Raw genomic sequence first — 17,171 nt, 5'->3', positions numbered from 1 at the left:
ATTACCGTTTCTTATCTTTGTTGGGAGTTTCAAATGAACAATAAAGTCTCATGGTGAAGGTTTTTTTTTTCCAGTATTTATAGCAGGATTCATTAAAACAAGCAATTGGAAATGACAGTGGGGATAAAAAAAATTATTTAAACTTTAAGAATACTTGGTATTTATAGAGCATTTTTATTTTGTAGAATATTTTTAAAATATATTGCACACCTCTAAGCTAAGGAAATAAAAATTCATATATATTCCTCTGTTGCTTTGTCTGACAGAAAACTATGATTCTTGGGTGGTCTAAAGATTGAGAAAATTTTTAAATAAGATATTTTCTCTTTCAGATAGCCTGGCATTAAAAATAGGGCTTTCCAGGGTACTGTATCCCAAGTTTCCACATAAGGCAGTTAAAAATATATCTATATTTAAATTATTCCTCTAGAGCATAGAATTGCATTGGAAAGAAAGAAAGAAAGAAAACGAAAGAAAGAGAAAACCCAAAAGAATAACAAACCACTAGATATATACCTGTTGATATTCTTTACAGGGTATCAATAACCCAGACGGTTTGAATGAGATAGAGGAGGTGGGGGTAGAGGGACTCAGAGGGAGAGAGAGGGAAGGAGAGGGGTGGGGAGAGAGGGCCACACAAGCTCCAGGAAACTCACTGTGTGTGAGCCACATTCCCTCCTGTTCCACCGAGGACCTCCGTGCAATGCCTTCATGTTACCTTTGTGTTTGCTATGCAGTCAAGGCATCATACCTTGGTGTTTATAATTTCTCTGTTTATCATCCATTTCTAATAAGTACTGATTTAATTTTTGTGGGCTTGTTTTTTTGTTTGTTTTTAAGAAAATACAAAAGGTAAAATGTACCAGAGAGGAGCCTTCTTGTAAGTATGAAGTAAAAATACTACTTTTGTAAGAAGAGCTAATGAATATCAATGGGAAAATATCATAAAGTTTAGATAAATATTTAATTTTATGAGCATTTGAATTTTGTATGTCATTGCAGCCTAATAGGGTAAAACAATAAATTATTCATGGACCCAAAGAATTAATTATGAAGATGTAATATCCAGCTTTTAATAAGCTGTCTAGTTTTATTTTTATAACTTGCTTTTTTCACAAAGAATTTTTAAAATACTAAGGAATCCTTTGATTTTAATATTTATTACTTTAATGTTAATTAAGTCTCAATTATCTGAGCCTATTGCTTACTAATGTAACACCCATATACTTAGAATATTATCCTGATAACCAAGGTGGACGGGACATAAAACATCCATCTATTGTGTCCTACTACAGAGAATGTTACTGGATTTATGTAGAAAATGTACCCTGAGGAGTGAATATGTGCCCATAGGCCCCTGCATCTACACTGACGTTACTCTGAGGTATTTGGGTCTTCATAAGGAAGAAAGTAAATAACTTATTTTGAAAGTTAATTGTATCTAAAACACACAAAATACCTATATATCACATTGAATAAACATTTTTACTTTACTGTTTTTACAGCCTTTTGACCAAGGAAGAATTCAGAAAATTTTCCATGCTATATGCAGCCGACTTCACACACTTAACAGATTCTCTTCTAAAGCTGCTAAATACTGATGAGAAATATCTAACTATGATAACTCTTATGATTCTTGTTAAAACTATATGGTAGACTGTCCTGTTTTGTTGGCTGGCTAAAAGTTTCTGGTACACAATTTGTAAAGATGGCCACAATTTGTAAAGATAAAGTCTTCAGAATTGTGTCTTGAATATTTGTGCCTGGATACAGTATTCTAGATATAATTATATGTGTTGTGCTTCTATAGCTCTGGATACTAAATAGCACTTGGCCCCCTCCATTATTTTTATTCCCAAATAAGGGAATTCAAGGAACATAGATTTCCTGGCAGTATTTGGTCCATCTTAATGGTCTGTATATGATTTTTAGTTACGTACCTTGCAAACATTGCAAAAGGAAAATCTGTATTTCTTACAGTTATTTCTATCCTATACCTAAAGATGTCCATTCAGTTTTTCAGACTGATATTGAAATTGAGGAAATCCATACATGATTTCAAAATTCAAATTGTTTTGAAACCCTGAAGAGGAATTTGAACTTTCAAATGAGACAGCCATCTAAGTTTCCTAAAACCAATCACCACTTTAACATTTATCTGTGTAAGACTGACAACTAAAAGTAATTTGTCACCATGGATATTAATTTAATTAGCAGATGCAAGATTGAAATAACAGTACAGATTTGTGCTAAGTAAATATTAACAGATTGATAATGTTAGAAACCACATAATCCTCTAAGGGTACGTGTTCGTGTCTGTGTGTGTGTGTGTGTGTGTGTGTGTGTGTGTGTGTGTGTGTAATTCAGAAACAAGTGGGTAATACCTGTCTCTTGTCCTTGTTCCTACTCTCTAACTAGGGTCACTTTAACCCACAGGCTGGTCACCCTCCCTAACCCCTTTGCTAATGAGTGGTGGTCCTGCCCCCCTGGCTGGCAGGCCCACCCTTCTTCAGCAAGCTGCTACCCAGGGAAATGTCACTTTATTATCAATGCTGCTTAATGAAGAAGGACTGGACATTAATTACTCCTGTGAAGATGGCCATTCTGCCTTGTATTCTGCTGCTAAGAATGGACATACAGGTAAAGATGGAGAGATCTTACCTCATTGTACCACCCTCTTGCAAAAGGATGGAGAGCCAGAAGCACTGGTAACCATTGTTAGGAGCAAAATGTTCTTTTGGTTTTGATTTTTTTCTTACAGGTAGTAGTGGGTAATTTTTTTTTTTAACATGATTCAAAGACCTTGTAAATATTGAAAAAAAAAAATCCCAATTGTAGTTCTGTAAAAATGTAAGATTTTATTGCAGCTAGCAAAAAGTAATCTTTGATATTATGCACAATGAAATGTATTGTGTATGTGGAAATTTTGGGTCTACTATGATAAAGCACATTTTAGAATAAAGCCTTCCATCTGTGATCACTTTAGTCAGCACAAAATAGCTCCAATTTGTCTGTTAGAAATACTTGTGTGTGAACGTCAAAGTGACAGGGCTTTCGCACATACTATAGTGAGGGCAAATTTTAGTAGTTAGGGAAGGTCATGGGTCTGAAACTGTTCTGTAGTGGGAACAATTTATAGTTATTTGGATTTTTTAAGAGAACTGAGAAGTTCCACAGCTACAAATGACATATTGACGAAGTCTGGGAATTATTCTTGTTTCTTGTGGTCTGATTTACTAAAACATATGGTAGTGCAGAAAAAGATGATTTGACTGCAAATCCAAAATCAAATAAGCTGCATGATTGTCGAGTAATTCATAGAAGTTTTCAGAGCTTCGCTGTGTTCAAGTGCACTAAATGGAAGAATCTAAAAGTTTTAGAAGTACTTTGAAGTTCTTCTTTACTTCAGAAGCATTGTGGGAATTTTCCTTAATGTAGAGAAATTAAGTCTAGTAAATGCCATGAGGAAAATGAGGCCTAGATGATATTTATGCCAGAGTCAGGTAACTTTGTGTGGGATCTCCTCACCCATGAAATTAAGTGTAGGATGACCACCACACAGAAGCGTTTTAAAGGTTAAATATCACAAAGTGAGAATTTAACTATTTAAATACAAAGAATGGTATTAGTTTGGTAAGTAGATTTAATTCTATCCAATAACATTCTTTCCTGGCATAGGCTGGTAGAAAAACGTGGTAAAACATTTTCTGACACATAACAGTCCTTTAACTCATCAGCAACTCCTCCCAAAGCAACACACATACACACACGAATATCATGTCTTAGTTGGTGAGTCTGGGCATTAAAATCCTCAGGAAAAGAGTCTACTTTCTCTGTAAAATAGTCTGTGGAGTCTCATACCCACCACGATGGAGCTGTCAGATGGACTGTGCATGGGAGAGGTCCTTTGAGTTTAGCATCTATATAGAGCTCGTTTAGAATTTGGCTCACCATAACTCTAAATGGGGAATGTAAATGGCTTTCTATTAAAATCCATAGACTGTGTGAGATTGCTGCTGAATGCAGGAGCCCAAGTCAATGCTGCTGATACAAATGGCTTCACACCCTTGTGTGCCGCAGCTGCTCAGGGACATTTCAAGTAAGTGATGCTCTTAATTCTTCCCCCCCCCCCCCCCCATGAAAAGAGTCTTTTTATAGTTTGCACACATATTTTATTTCTGGCTGCATGTGTAAACTAGTGCTTCAAATCCATTGGCAAATAAATTCACTAAGTATATTTGAGGATTTAAATGCAATGTAGGATCCTAAATTTGCTCTTTTTCTTAAAAGGTAAATAGCTGTATATGAGGGCAGTAAAGAAGAGAAATAAGTTACGTTTCAACCTCACATGAATGAACTTGCTTCTAAAGAAGATAATCTATAGTCTGTCAACATATATGTGGTGATAAAATACACTGTTTTAAAGACTGTTATTCACTGTTTTCCATTACCCCAACATAAAAAAAAAACTTTTTTTTTTTTTTTTTTTTTTTTTTTTTTTTTTTTACTTATGATGGCATTAAAAACAAATCCTAGGGGCGCCTGAGTGGCTCAGTTGGTGAAGCAACCGACTTTGGCTCAGGTCATGATCTCAAGGTTCCTGGGTTCAAGCCCTGCTTTGGGCTCTGTGCTGACAGCTCAGAGCCTGGAGCCTGCCTTGGATCCTGTGTCTCCCTCTCTCTGCTCCTCCCCCACTCATGCTCTGTCTCTCTGTCTCTGAAAAGTAAATGAACATTTAAAAAAAATCCTAGAATTATATTAATTAAAATAACCTTAACTTCCTATTGGCAGTTGATTCAGTGTTAAATCTCAATATATTCACCTTGTCTTATCGTTTAAAAAAAATTGAAGCAGTAACTTTTCATACTAAAAGTAATTAGAGCAGAAGCCTAAAAGAACCTATCAATGGAAATACATTTAAGTTTAGCAGGTTTCTTCAGTAGCTTACCAAGTCAGTTGAATATAGACATGCCTTTTTAAAATTAAGAGTCATAGTTTAATCAAATAGAATGTCACTAAGTTGCTTTCTCTTCCTGTGCTGAACTGTTGTGTAGGGAATGTAAAGCTGTTTTCAACTTTTTATCTAACCATCCTGATAGAAATGTTCTTTAACATATTTCTTGATTCCTATAATATGGGTTGTAAGGTTCACACTGTTATTATAAATGTAATTCTTAAATATTCAAAATGCATCCTTAAATTATAACATTTTTTCTGTATGTCTAATGCATACCTCATGAGTTTATTGTTGAGGACCATAGATACTGGTTTTGCCATTACGTTTTGCATGTATCCTGAGTCCTCTGGAAGGGATTTTTTCTTCAGGGCTACGCTTTTACGTTTACTGTCACTGGGCAATATGTAGTGCAGCTTACTTGGAAATTATAGAGTCATGGGAAGGCAGGCATGGTTGGCTTTGCAAAAAGGAAGACCCCTAGGGGTTGATTAGTTTAAATGTGTATGAGATACAAACAAACGTCAATATGTAACTTAAGTTTTAAATATATATGAATAAACCAAATATTTTCAAGAAAAGCCCAGGGAGAAAAGCATATATCTGAAGTAAATAAATGAATATGGTGTAAATTGCCTTTTTTTTTTTTTTTTTTGTAAATTACTTCTTAATTTGATTATGATTTAGCCCTCTTTACTCCGTTTATTCTCATCTGATTTTACAAACACAAGCTCTGGGTGTTTAGCCAGTTACTAAGTGCTACGAAGTCTTGAATTTACCTCATTTCTTTCCTCCTTGATTCTCAAGAGCAGTGAGTTTCTGCTTAGATGTCTTTTTCCTTGTAAACTAGTCCCCTTTCAGGAGACAGGATAGCCTCTGCTGTCTCTTCTCCCCAAGGCAGCCCTTTTCTCTGCCTCCCTGCTGCCTTTTATAGTGGAGGCACATGGTGCCCTGCTGTCTGAGCTATTTATAATTATTTTCTCAAGTGAAAATCTCAGAATGACTCAGCAGTCTTTTTTCAAGGTTTAAGTGATTTTGAACCACAAATAATATATATGTCAACCACAGTTCCACCATTCATCCAAATTAGTTAAACATACTGCAAGCACTTTTTTTTTTTTTACAAGTTGTTTACAGAGAAGTGTCAAAACCAAGTTTTAGCACTTGACCAATGCTGCTATTTAAAATTTTCATGGGGGTAAATTTGTGGCTAAAATATAGCTTCTAGCCTTGCTATAAAACAGTATCCATCAAATAAGACCCACAGTAATTGATACACATCTATCTATCTATAATATATTTTATATATATATATAAACATATATGTAAAGCTGTTTTCAACTTTTTATCTAACCATCAAACATATATATATATATATATATATATATATATATATATATATATATAAACAAACAATTGATGTAGAAAGATACAGAATTGCTTTAGCATTATTTTCTATAATTAACATCTTGGTCAGATGCTTCAGAAATCCAGCCAGTTTTAGTGTAATTAATCATGATCTTGTGTTTAGGTGTGTAGAATTATTAATTTCATATGATGCTAACATTAATCATGCTGCTGATGAAGGACAGACACCTCTATATTTGGCCTGTAAAAATGGAAATAAGGAGTGTATTCAACTCTTATTGGAAGCTGGAACTGATCGGAGTGTAAAAACCAGAGTGAGTACCAGTTCTTTGGGTTTTGTACTATAATTTACCCTGTCGGCCAACTCTATAGCTAGAAAAACAAAATACAACAAAACCTTGGATTGCGAGTAACTTGTTCTGTAAGTGTTCTGCAAGATGAGCAAACATTTCTGATACATTTTAACTTGACAAACGAGCGGTGTCTTGCAATAAGAGTACTACACGATACCAAACATCACATGATCACAACTGAGCCAATGGTTCTTGAAATTTGCTTTGATATAAGAGTGCTTTGGATAACAAGCATGTTTCCGGAATGAATTATGCTCGCAAACCAAAGTTTTACTAAAATAGAGGCTGCTTGGTGTTGCTTTTAGGATATCAGATATGGACAGTGTCTGACCTCTGACTTCTGTTTGAGCATCTGCTAATGAAAAGCCTTGTCTGTTAGCTTAACTGGTCCTTTATCCTCTGAACCTCAGATTATTCACTGTAAAATAGGAAACTGAATACCTGCATCCTGGCTGTTTTCAGAATCAGGGGATATAATGGAGGTGTACTTTTTACTCACTCAACAAATACTTCCTGAGCACTAGCTATGCTAGGGACAGAAGAGACAGCAGGAAGTGAAACAGTCCTGCCCTCATGGATCTTATATCCTCATGGGGCAGGAGGGGTGACAGTAAACAAGTAAGTAAATAGTTAGTAGCTAGATGTTTAGAAGATGGAAATGCCTGGGGTCGGGACTACTTCAGAGGAGTTGGTGGGAAAAGTCTTTGTTGAATATGTGACAGTTGAGCCAAGACCTGAAGGAAGCAAGGGTGTGCGCCATGAAGAGATGGGAGCAGGGTACCAGGACTGAGGCAGGAGAGCAGTGCAGGCAGATCTTTGTGGCCAGAGGCCCACCACAAAGGGCCTTGTGGGCCATTGGCAAGGACTTGGAATAAGGGCGTCAGATGGATGGTTTTGAAGAGAGCAAGGACGTGAACTGACTCATTTTTATGAGTCACTCTGGCTGCAGGTTTGAGAATAAACTGTAGGAGTGGCAGAGCAGCTGCCAAGAGAGAGCCGTAGGAATCTTGTTTTACTCCAGGGAAAAAGTAATGGTGGTTTGGATCAAGGTTGAGGGGTAGAAACAGTGGGGATTGGTCCAATTCTGGATATATTTTCAGGATGCATCATATCAAGAGCCACAGAAGTATCAACCGTTGCATTAGTGACAATGGTGGTGATATAAAACTACTGCCTATTGCCTGAGAGATCAGGCTGTGAAATCAAACCTTTTTGGGCTTGGACCATGCCTACACACAGCTGTGTGAGCTTAGGCAAGGTATGTTACTTCTCTGTGCCTTGGGTGACCCCTCTACAAAATGAGTCTAAGTGTATTAAAGTGAAATTAGCTTATCTACATAAGGTAGTTGGTATAAGTGCCCTGGGAATTGTGAGCAGTAAACAAATGTCAGCTGTCCCCATGGTCACCACCACCATCAATTACAATGTAGGAGTCAGTTGTAACACGTATAAACAAAAGGGAGTTTTGTCACAAGACAGTGCCCATTGTCAGTACTTAGAGGAGGGTTATTTGTGCTCACTGTTCTTCCTCTGACTGATGTTTGTTATTGCTAAGATCATGCAGCACCTCACAGAGTTCAGGGTCATTGTCTAATTTGGCTCAGAACTAGAAGCACTGTGTGTAGAAATCCACTAGACCCCAAGTCGCTCTTGACTCCATCCCACACAGTTCTGTTATCTCCTATACAAGGTGCACAGATAAAGTCCAAGAGATTTAGAAACTGCAGACTTTTGGAGTCTGATGCATGGAAGAGTCCTTGGATGATACTTTTGGCTCAGCCACATAGAAATGCATTCGAAACAAACTTTTCAGTCAGCCCTCCCAAATTTGTCTTCATCAACTCATTGTGAACCACTTGAAGATCAAGGAATCTGCCCTGTGCACACTGACATCCATTTCTCTGATGGGACCCTCTGTGAGCTTTAGGAGTTATGGAACTTCCATCATGATCCATTCTTCATTGGGCTCAGGAATTACTTTAGTTTTGTTTTTGCAGCTTCCTAGAATATTTAAGGTATAATAATCACCATCCTACCATATGTTCCTAATGAAAGACAAGTATAGACATTCAATTTCCAAAGGTTATCTGAACCTTGGATTTCTTCTGTTAATAGAGAATTGGTTGTGTTGTGTACTCCTCTCATAGGAAACATCCTTAAGATTTCCTAGAATAAAAAGCTGCATTATCTAATTTATAGATCACCCTTAAATCCTGTGGGTTTTGTTTGTTTTTGTTTTAATGGCAAGTGCACTCCTTACTTAATCTCCATCATCTATTTAACCCACCCCCCACCCACCTCCCTCTGGTTTGCTCTCTGTAGTTAAGACTGTTTCTTGATTTGTCTCTGTCTTCTATTTTTCCCTTTGCTTATTTGTTTTGTTTCTTAAATTCCACATTTGAGTGAAATCATATGATATTTGTCTTTCTCTGACTTATTTCACTTAGCATTATACTCAAGCTCCATCCATGTCATTGCAAATGGCAATATTTCGTTTTTTTATGGCTAACTAATATTCCATATATATATCTCACTTCTTTATCCATTCATCAGTCAATGGACACTTGGGCTGCTTCCATATCTTGGCTATTGTAAATAATGCTGCTATAAACATAGAGGTGCATGTATCCCTTTGAATTAACGATCATTAGAAGTATAGAGGCTCCAAAATACAGAGATAAACAGTAATGATAGAGGATCTTAAGGGAATAATTATTTCTTATGACTTTTAATAAGAAGTCAAAGGAGAGAATGGTAAATTGAAAGTTTTTCAGAAATGATTACATAGCCTTTGTAATGTAAAAATTAGGAAAAAGTCAAGAGATTTGACTAGGGAAAGTCAAGAGCGCTTACACTCTGGTGCCTAATTAAGGCTGAAAACCAAATAAAGGTGTCTGTAGCCCAACAAAGAACAAGCCATGAAATGCTTTACCTAGCTCTGGTGTATGCTTAAGGACTATAAGGTATTCCATTTACTGCACAGCCGTGATCTTGTCTTAGCCAAGTCAACTTCATGGGTATGAAGTACAGAACCAGAGAAAAATCTATTTTATCAAGGGAAGCTTTAGCAAATGATCAGATGACTCACTATAAACATACCTTGTTACCGCTTACTGTTTTTCTCCTGCCTTCTACCCCATTATTTTAAAAAAGTGTGCTTTAGCTCACTGAAAGATTTTTAACATAGCAATATGAAATACCACATGAAAAAAAAAAGGCCAAAAGGAAAATAAAGCCCAAACAACAAATCACCAAAATAATTATCTTCTTTTATGAAAGTCTTAAAAATGTAATGAAGACAGGTACTTGAGTGAAAGGAAGACCCTATATAAAAATGAGAGACTGAAAGAGGACCAAGATTTTCACTTGAAAAGTGCTTGTCAAGCTTCAGGGAGTCTGAATCACCCAGGGGGCTGGTTAAAGCACAAATTGCTGGGCCTTACCTCCAGAGTTTCTCATTCATTAGGTCTGGGTTGAGGCTTAACAACTTTCATTTCCAACAAATTCCCAGATGATGCTGATGCTGGCTGGTCTGGTGACTACACTTGAGAACCACTGCCTTAGGAAAGAGCTCTGAGTTAACAACTCTAGCAACCTGCTAAGTCAATGCTAAAGGCTTCACAGTAATGTATTCTAGACAATGGGCCTAATAATTTTACTTGGAACATTTCCTAAGCTTGCATTTATCAGTTTCTAGCTGCAATCCCAGAGCTCTCAATAGGGGCACATAGACACCTCATGAAGTTATTTGCCTTTGTTTTTCCTATATGTCTACCTTTTCCTTATTATCTAGAATTTTTCCTTCAGGAATCATTGACATAAAACTTTAAGATCACCAGTTAGGACTCTGCCCTATAAGTAAAACTGGATTATGGCAGCATTCATTTAGTACATTACTAATAATACCCTACTTGGATATAAATGTTTAAAAATTGTTATGCTAAAGTTCATTCTCTTTTGTATTCTATGTAGAGATTTTGTTTTGCCATATGTAGTCCATAGTTACCAGCCTGGACAGTACCTGTTCACTCCAAATAGTTAACTGCTAAGTGGAAAGTCTTACAAAACAGCAAACATGAGTCATAGCATTGAGAAATATGGTAATTGACAGAGGTCAGTGAACTTGACTCAGCTCATCAATGATACTCAGAATTGGAATGCCTGCTTTTCCCAGCTCAGTGGTTCATGCCCAAGAACATTTAGAGGTGAACTTTAAATAACACTGTTCTCAACATTAACGTTGTAATCAATCCTTTCCTCCTGGTCATTTTATCTTCAGGATGGCTGGACACCAGTTCACGCAGCTGTAGACACTGGTAATGTGGACAGCCTCAAGCTTCTTATGTACCATAGAGCACCAGCTTGCAGAAACTCTTTGCATGAGGAAGAGTCTGAGTCAGTTGTCTTTGCCTTGGATCAAGGAGAAGAGAGTCCTGAAGGCACATCCAAGCCTGTTGTTCCTGCAGAACTTATTAACCATGCTGACAGAGAAGGCTGGACCGCTGCCCATATTGCTGCTTCAAAAGGTTTTAAGGTGTGTCTCATGGCCGCTGGCCTCATTGCATAGTTGTAACTTGATAAGTGACAACATTGTCTGCTATTGACTGAATGCATTTCAATGGAATGATTGGAAATTGAGTGAAAACCATTGCAAGAGATGATCAGCTACCAATATGAACTGAATTTTTTTCTGTGCAGTAGTATTTACAGTCAACCATATATGAGACTTTTTCTAAAAATCATACTTGGAGTTTTTTAACAAATGTGGGAGTAATTTCAGACATTTATTTAATTTTTTTTTATGTCTTGTAAAATTAGGAGAAAGAGTTTGGTGTTGATTTAGTGTACTGGATTGTTTGATTCAAAGGCCAAGGCCTTGGTACTAGTTAGAGTGAGGGCCAAGATTGAAATGCATGCCCTTGACTCTGAACTGCCTCATTTACATCCTTCCAGTGCTGTTTTACTGGTAGGTAAGAGGGAGCTCGAGATTTCACTCATCAGAGTAGAAAGTGATACTGATCATTAAGAAAACAATATAGTATGCCATTCACTCATGTTTCTTTTTTTTCAGTTTTGATCAGTTTAGCGATAATATAGTTTAGCAATAGAAAGCTATTAGGAAACTCCTGAGTGCAAGGCACTGTGTAAGCTAATATTTGCAGGGATATTTATACCATTAGCTAACTGCTAGTTCAGTGGCAAGAGTATAGGATACAAGACAAGTGTAGGATAAGAGAACACAAAAAATTAAAACAAGGGTAATGGACATGTGGTTGGAACACTATAAAAATGCAAATTTTATTTTATTTTTTGAAAAAAGACAATGCACGTATTTCAAGAAGCAGAGTTTCAGGGATGTTAGGCTCAGAAATGGCTGTTTCTGGAGGCAATGGAAGTGATTTGGGCCTTGCAAGGGGGGGTTAACTTTGCCACTCATCACTGAGATTGGAGAGTAGTTGAGATCAGGGAGCAGCGGGAACAGAGACAGGGAGCAGGGAAGTGGGCTGAACACTGGCTGAGCTGATGAGGGGTAGTGAGAAGTAAGATGGGACTGGGAGCTTCCTGGGATGGCATGGGCTTCAGTGACATTTTAAGGAGTTGGGGCTTTATCGAAAGGTCTTGTACGAAGGAGGAAAACAATCAGCTCTATAGTTTGAATGATTACTTTAGCAACAACTTAAAGAAGATTATGTTATGAAACAATTGGCGGCAGGGAGAGAGACTAGGTGAAAGATGAAGAGAGTGGTAGAAATAATGAAACACATTACAGACCAGAAATGTCCATGGATTGAAGACAGATGAGATGCAGGAAAAGAGGGAGCTGACACGAAGGGGAACAATGACATTCCTGGAAAGAGAAGAGGCGTCATTATGATTAACAAGATAGAACGTGGGTTTAGACGTGCTGGATTTAAGTGCTGTGAGAGGTTCATCCAGATGGAGATCTCTGGGAATAGCTAGAAATTGCATTTGGAGCTCCTGGTTGGGTAACTTCCTGTTATTAAGATCTAGAACAGAAGCTGTTCACTTTGGGCCTCTTTTTTTTTTTTTTTTTTTTTTTTTTTAAGTGAGAAAAAGGCATGATTTAGTTCGTTGTGGAGGTATTGCTTGTTAGTAGTTTTGTTCCATTTTACGCTTTAACAAAAAGTACAAAAATTTTGTGAACTTGATAGACGTGTCTTGATTTGAATGGGATGCAGTACATATGACATCAAAGTTTTTAAGAGACAAAGATGTGAAATGTGAAAAGTTTACATTTGAAAATGCACCGTTAATTTAAGACCGTGTATCTCATTTGATGGTGGAAGGGTGTATTGAAGGAGTTGTTTTCAACCTCTTTCCACCCCCTCAAGGAAATCTGAAGATAATGCAAGGTGCTACTGATAGTGGGGTTGTGCACACACACAACCTGGAGGCAAAAAAAAAAAAAAAAAAAAAACAAAGCCAACAAAAGAAAACCTGAACATCACTGATCCAGAATGTTCAGCTGCTGAACCTCTCAAGCTAGGCAGAGAGAGAAAAACCACTCCCTAGGGTGAGTTACCCTGCAGGGTAGGGCACTTGTGTTGCTGCTCAACTCCTTTATTATGAACTCCTTATTAGTCCTGCTGCTTTTTGTGATCCAGGATGGTATCTTCATGGATCCCCAGGCCCCTGGTGCATGTAGATACTTGGTCATTGTTGAGCAAAGGGGAAGAGGACACTTTCTCTCATAGACTCCTCCTGTATTCTCTTTAAGAGGCTTAAGATAAATTTTTAAAGAGAGGTTTTTAAAAGTGATCATGACTGACAACATTCACACACTGCTGAGTAAAATCATAGATTAAAATGATTTTTTTTTTTTTTAGCCCTGGAATGGATATTTCATCTTCCCTAGCCTCTTCATTTTATGATTAGGACATTTAAACCCTGGAGGGAGTAGTAGAGAAGAAGTTGGGAATGAAGCCCAGATTGCCTGATTTCATTATCTTCACACTGTACCATGCTGTCTTCCTCCCTAGTCAAAGGTATTAGAAAGTACTTTTGCATCGTTGGCCTGATACAGTGTTCATATCCTGACTGAGATAGTTCACCAGAGAGGTAATTCATTTACAACTAGTTGCTAAGACTAATTTTCTGAAAAAATTAATTACAATTCTGAGTTAATCATCATGTAGGTGAAAGATTCTATCATGACCACAGTAGATTAAAAAACGAATATTTTTCCTCTGTAGGGCAGCATATATGGGTCCGAGCTATGTAAGGTAATAGTATGTCATTACCCAAGAAGATGACTTCAGTTTTCTTGTGCCATTCAGTAAAGAACTGTGGGATTTCACAGCTCCAAGGGACATACCTCACCCAGGCCAACCCCTTCATTTTGCAGATGAAAAAATCAAGTCTCGAGGAAGATAGTATACCTAATTTCCTAAGATCAGTTCACGGAAGATCAGATTCCCGAATCAGTGCTTTTCCCACTTTAGTCCTTGGTCTTTCTCCCAGTGGTTAAGCAATTTACGCAAATCACTATCTAGTGTTTGGTAATAGGAGTACCTCTCTCTAAAGCTGGCCTGTGACTAATCACTGAGCACAAACCTTTGTTTTCATCTCAGGGCAAATAGAAAGAAGAGTTCTTAGTGAAACTGTCTGGTGTCATGAGCCCTTTACATGTCAAGTAAAACCTATTAGGAACATTTTATGAATTTGGTATCTCTGTTGTTGAGGTTCCCATATAATGAGATTATTTGGGAGGACTGTATGTGTCCTCCCAATTATAATTCTAGTTTATGTGTATTACCAAAGCTGGTGGCTTCCTGTCACTCAGGCTCTTAGTCTCTCTGGGTTAACATGTTTACTATTAATGCAGACTCCTTCCTCTGCTTCCAGAACACTGCCCCTTCCTCACTTCCCCTCCAACTCGATGACCAGGTTTTCTCTTTTGTTTAACCATAAGCAATTCCCACACTCCATTTACAATTGGCTGGTCCTATATATTTTTTTTAATTTTTTAAATAATTATTTTTGAGAGAGAGAGAGACAGAGACAGAGCCTGAGTGGGGGAGGGGCAGAGAGAGAGAGACACAGAATCTGAAACAGGCTCCAGGCTCCGAGCTGTCAGCAAAGAGCCCATCGCACGGCTTGAACTCATGAATCTCCACACCTGTTTTTTTTTTTTTTTTTTTTTTTTTTGCCTGTCTTCCAGACATTTATTTCCGGCATCTTGTAGGATGAACAAGCCTGCTGTCCTCTGGTCAGGCAGTGGACCTTGTGTTACCATCTTTAGGCCATTCTTATATTGTATTAGGATTCTGTTGTGCCTGATACATTTAGCCAGAGAGCATCAGGCATTTCCTCTCACACAGTAATATCCATCCCGTCTGGGTGGTCTGGATGAGGTGTGTGTCTCAAGTATAGAGGCCCACATGGGGCCCCAAGATTTAGATTCCCTCTCCTTGGGTCATGGCTGCAGAGAAAAAGATGATAGGAGTCACTAATTTCTTCTTTGTCACATGTGGTTGAGTAGCTGGCTAGGAAAGGAGAAAGATAAGATATCTATGAAGTTGGACCAACTCTTTGGAACTAGATGTTGTTCATGATAAGTAGAAATCTGTTCTTTGGAATCTGTTTTTGTGTTTTTAATTCTCCATGATTATTTCCTCTTTTCCCCTTAACTTTTATAAAAACCTTTTTGGAAAAGCCAGACTGACTCAGCTGTTGGTAAACAAAGGGTACGCTGTTATTTTTTGACATTTATTCCAGAATGTTCAGTGCAGAGTATTGTGTCCTTGCTTAATTTGAGCAGGACGGATTAACTGATAGGATCCTAAAGAATTATTTTATTTTTATTTTTTTAAGTTTGTTTATTTTTAGAGAGAGATAGGGGGAGCACGAGTGAAGGAGGAGCAGAGAGAGAATCCTAAGCAGGCTCTGCCCTATCAGCACAGAGCCTAATGTGGAGCTGGATCTGATGAACCGAGAGATTGTTACCTGAGCCGAGATCAAGAGTTGGACCCTTAACCGACTGAGCCACCCAGGCGCCCGAAAGGATTCTAATCTAAATTAGCCAGCCAGAGTCCTGCTCCACCCCTCACCTGAGACATGGACTCTTCTGTGTTTTCCACTAACATCTTTCATGGATCTGGGTTTTGACCCTTTTGTTCCTCGCACTTTGTACCTTTTTCCTTGAATGATCCCAGTTATAATCTATAGAGATTCCAAAATGTTATCTTTAGCCCTGCCTACTCATTTTCTGATTTTATCCAATAAGGTCTTATTCAGGAGGGCCACAGTTTACAGGGCTGATAAGTAGAGCAGCAAAGTTCCTTTGCCCAGTACAGTCTCCATTTATGCCTGTCATCCTAGTGTAATTATTAATAGTGCCCCCTTTTTACTCTTGCAGGTGCACCAGTTTGGGCAGTTGTATGGTAACCCTGCTGACCATCATATTCATGTTTGCTTCCATCACACAGCTCCACGTGGCTGCGTCACTGGGTTCCCATGTTTGTCCTCCTCCAGTCTGCTACATCCCTTCTTTCTTAATGCAGCACCATCACCTGGCATTTGTGTTTACCTGCTCTGTCTTACTAACTTAATGAACTGAGATGGTTGGTGCAACTCCAGATTTTTTTCCTTCACAAGTGAATTTTGAATATGTCGCCTCCTCCATATCTTGTGGGCACTACCCTGGGGGAGCCCTCCTCGTCCACTGTCCGAGGTTTCAGACTCCGCCAGTCTCCTCATCTGCCGTCTCTCTACTCCGTTAGCCTGCCATGAGAGGGGCCTTTCAGACAGGGGAACTTGCTAATGTAATTTCCCTGCTCAGCATCTTTCCAAGGCTCTGTCACTTCCAGGATAAGTGCTAGGTTTTTATGATGACAGACAAGTCCTTTCCTGATCTGGACTCAGTTCACTCCACAGGGACACTTCCTGTCTCCTCCTCCCCTAATGTGTTCTGTGCTCTAAGCAGGCACTGCTGGGCTGCTGTGCAAACATCGTGTGCTCTTTCTTCTCTCCCTGTCTTTGTGTCTGCTGTTCCCTTTACCTCAAATGGCCTCTTCTCCTGTCCTGACCCTTCCCTGCCTGGAAAACCTCTCAGCTTAAATCCAGGCTTCCAGAAGCTAGGTGTTCCCAGGGCACCTTTCCACACTTCACTTAGAGTGCTTGTACTTTAATTATTTGCATGCCTGTCTCTCTTTCCACCTCCTCCCAAAAAAATCACTTTTCCATCTTTGTATGCACTGTGTCCAGCAGAGTCTCTGGCCTGCAAGTACTGAGTATTTGCTGAATTGATGGGTGAATGGACTGTTACTACAGTTCTTTCTTACCGATCTTGCTATCACCTTCCTTTCCAGTATATCTTCCAAATGCACCAATTGCTTTTCAGAATCAAGCTTGTCATGGCACTTTGCTACCTGAGCGTATCCTTATGCCTACAGAAAACATATCTTCATGCCAACTCAGCCCTTCACAGCTAACTCTGATTGTCTTCATCTTTGGGCACTCTCCCCTAAATTTAC

General features: G+C 38.4%; 1 protein-coding gene across 5 annotated transcripts in view; it reads left to right on the top strand.

Annotated features, from left to right (window-relative positions):
* The window catches only part of CTTNBP2 (cortactin binding protein 2), a 147,615-nt gene that overhangs the window by 81,315 nt on the left and 49,129 nt on the right, over positions 1–17,171 (top strand). For all 5 annotated transcript variants that reach the window (XM_049641720.1, XM_049641721.1, XM_049641723.1 and 2 more), the window contains 4 exons: positions 2,437–2,640; positions 4,000–4,099; positions 6,486–6,636; positions 10,955–11,209. In XM_049641720.1, the coding sequence (XP_049497677.1) occupies positions 2,437–2,640; positions 4,000–4,099; positions 6,486–6,636; positions 10,955–11,209 (710 nt within the window). The remainder of the gene's footprint in view (positions 1–2,436; positions 2,641–3,999; positions 4,100–6,485; positions 6,637–10,954; positions 11,210–17,171) is intronic.

This window comes from Panthera uncia, chromosome A2 (assembly GCF_023721935.1).
Source record: "Panthera uncia isolate 11264 chromosome A2, Puncia_PCG_1.0, whole genome shotgun sequence".
Taxonomy (NCBI): Eukaryota; Metazoa; Chordata; class Mammalia; order Carnivora; family Felidae; genus Panthera; species Panthera uncia.
Note: the sequence above shows the minus strand (reverse complement) of the source record. Positions and strands in the feature narration are given on the sequence as shown.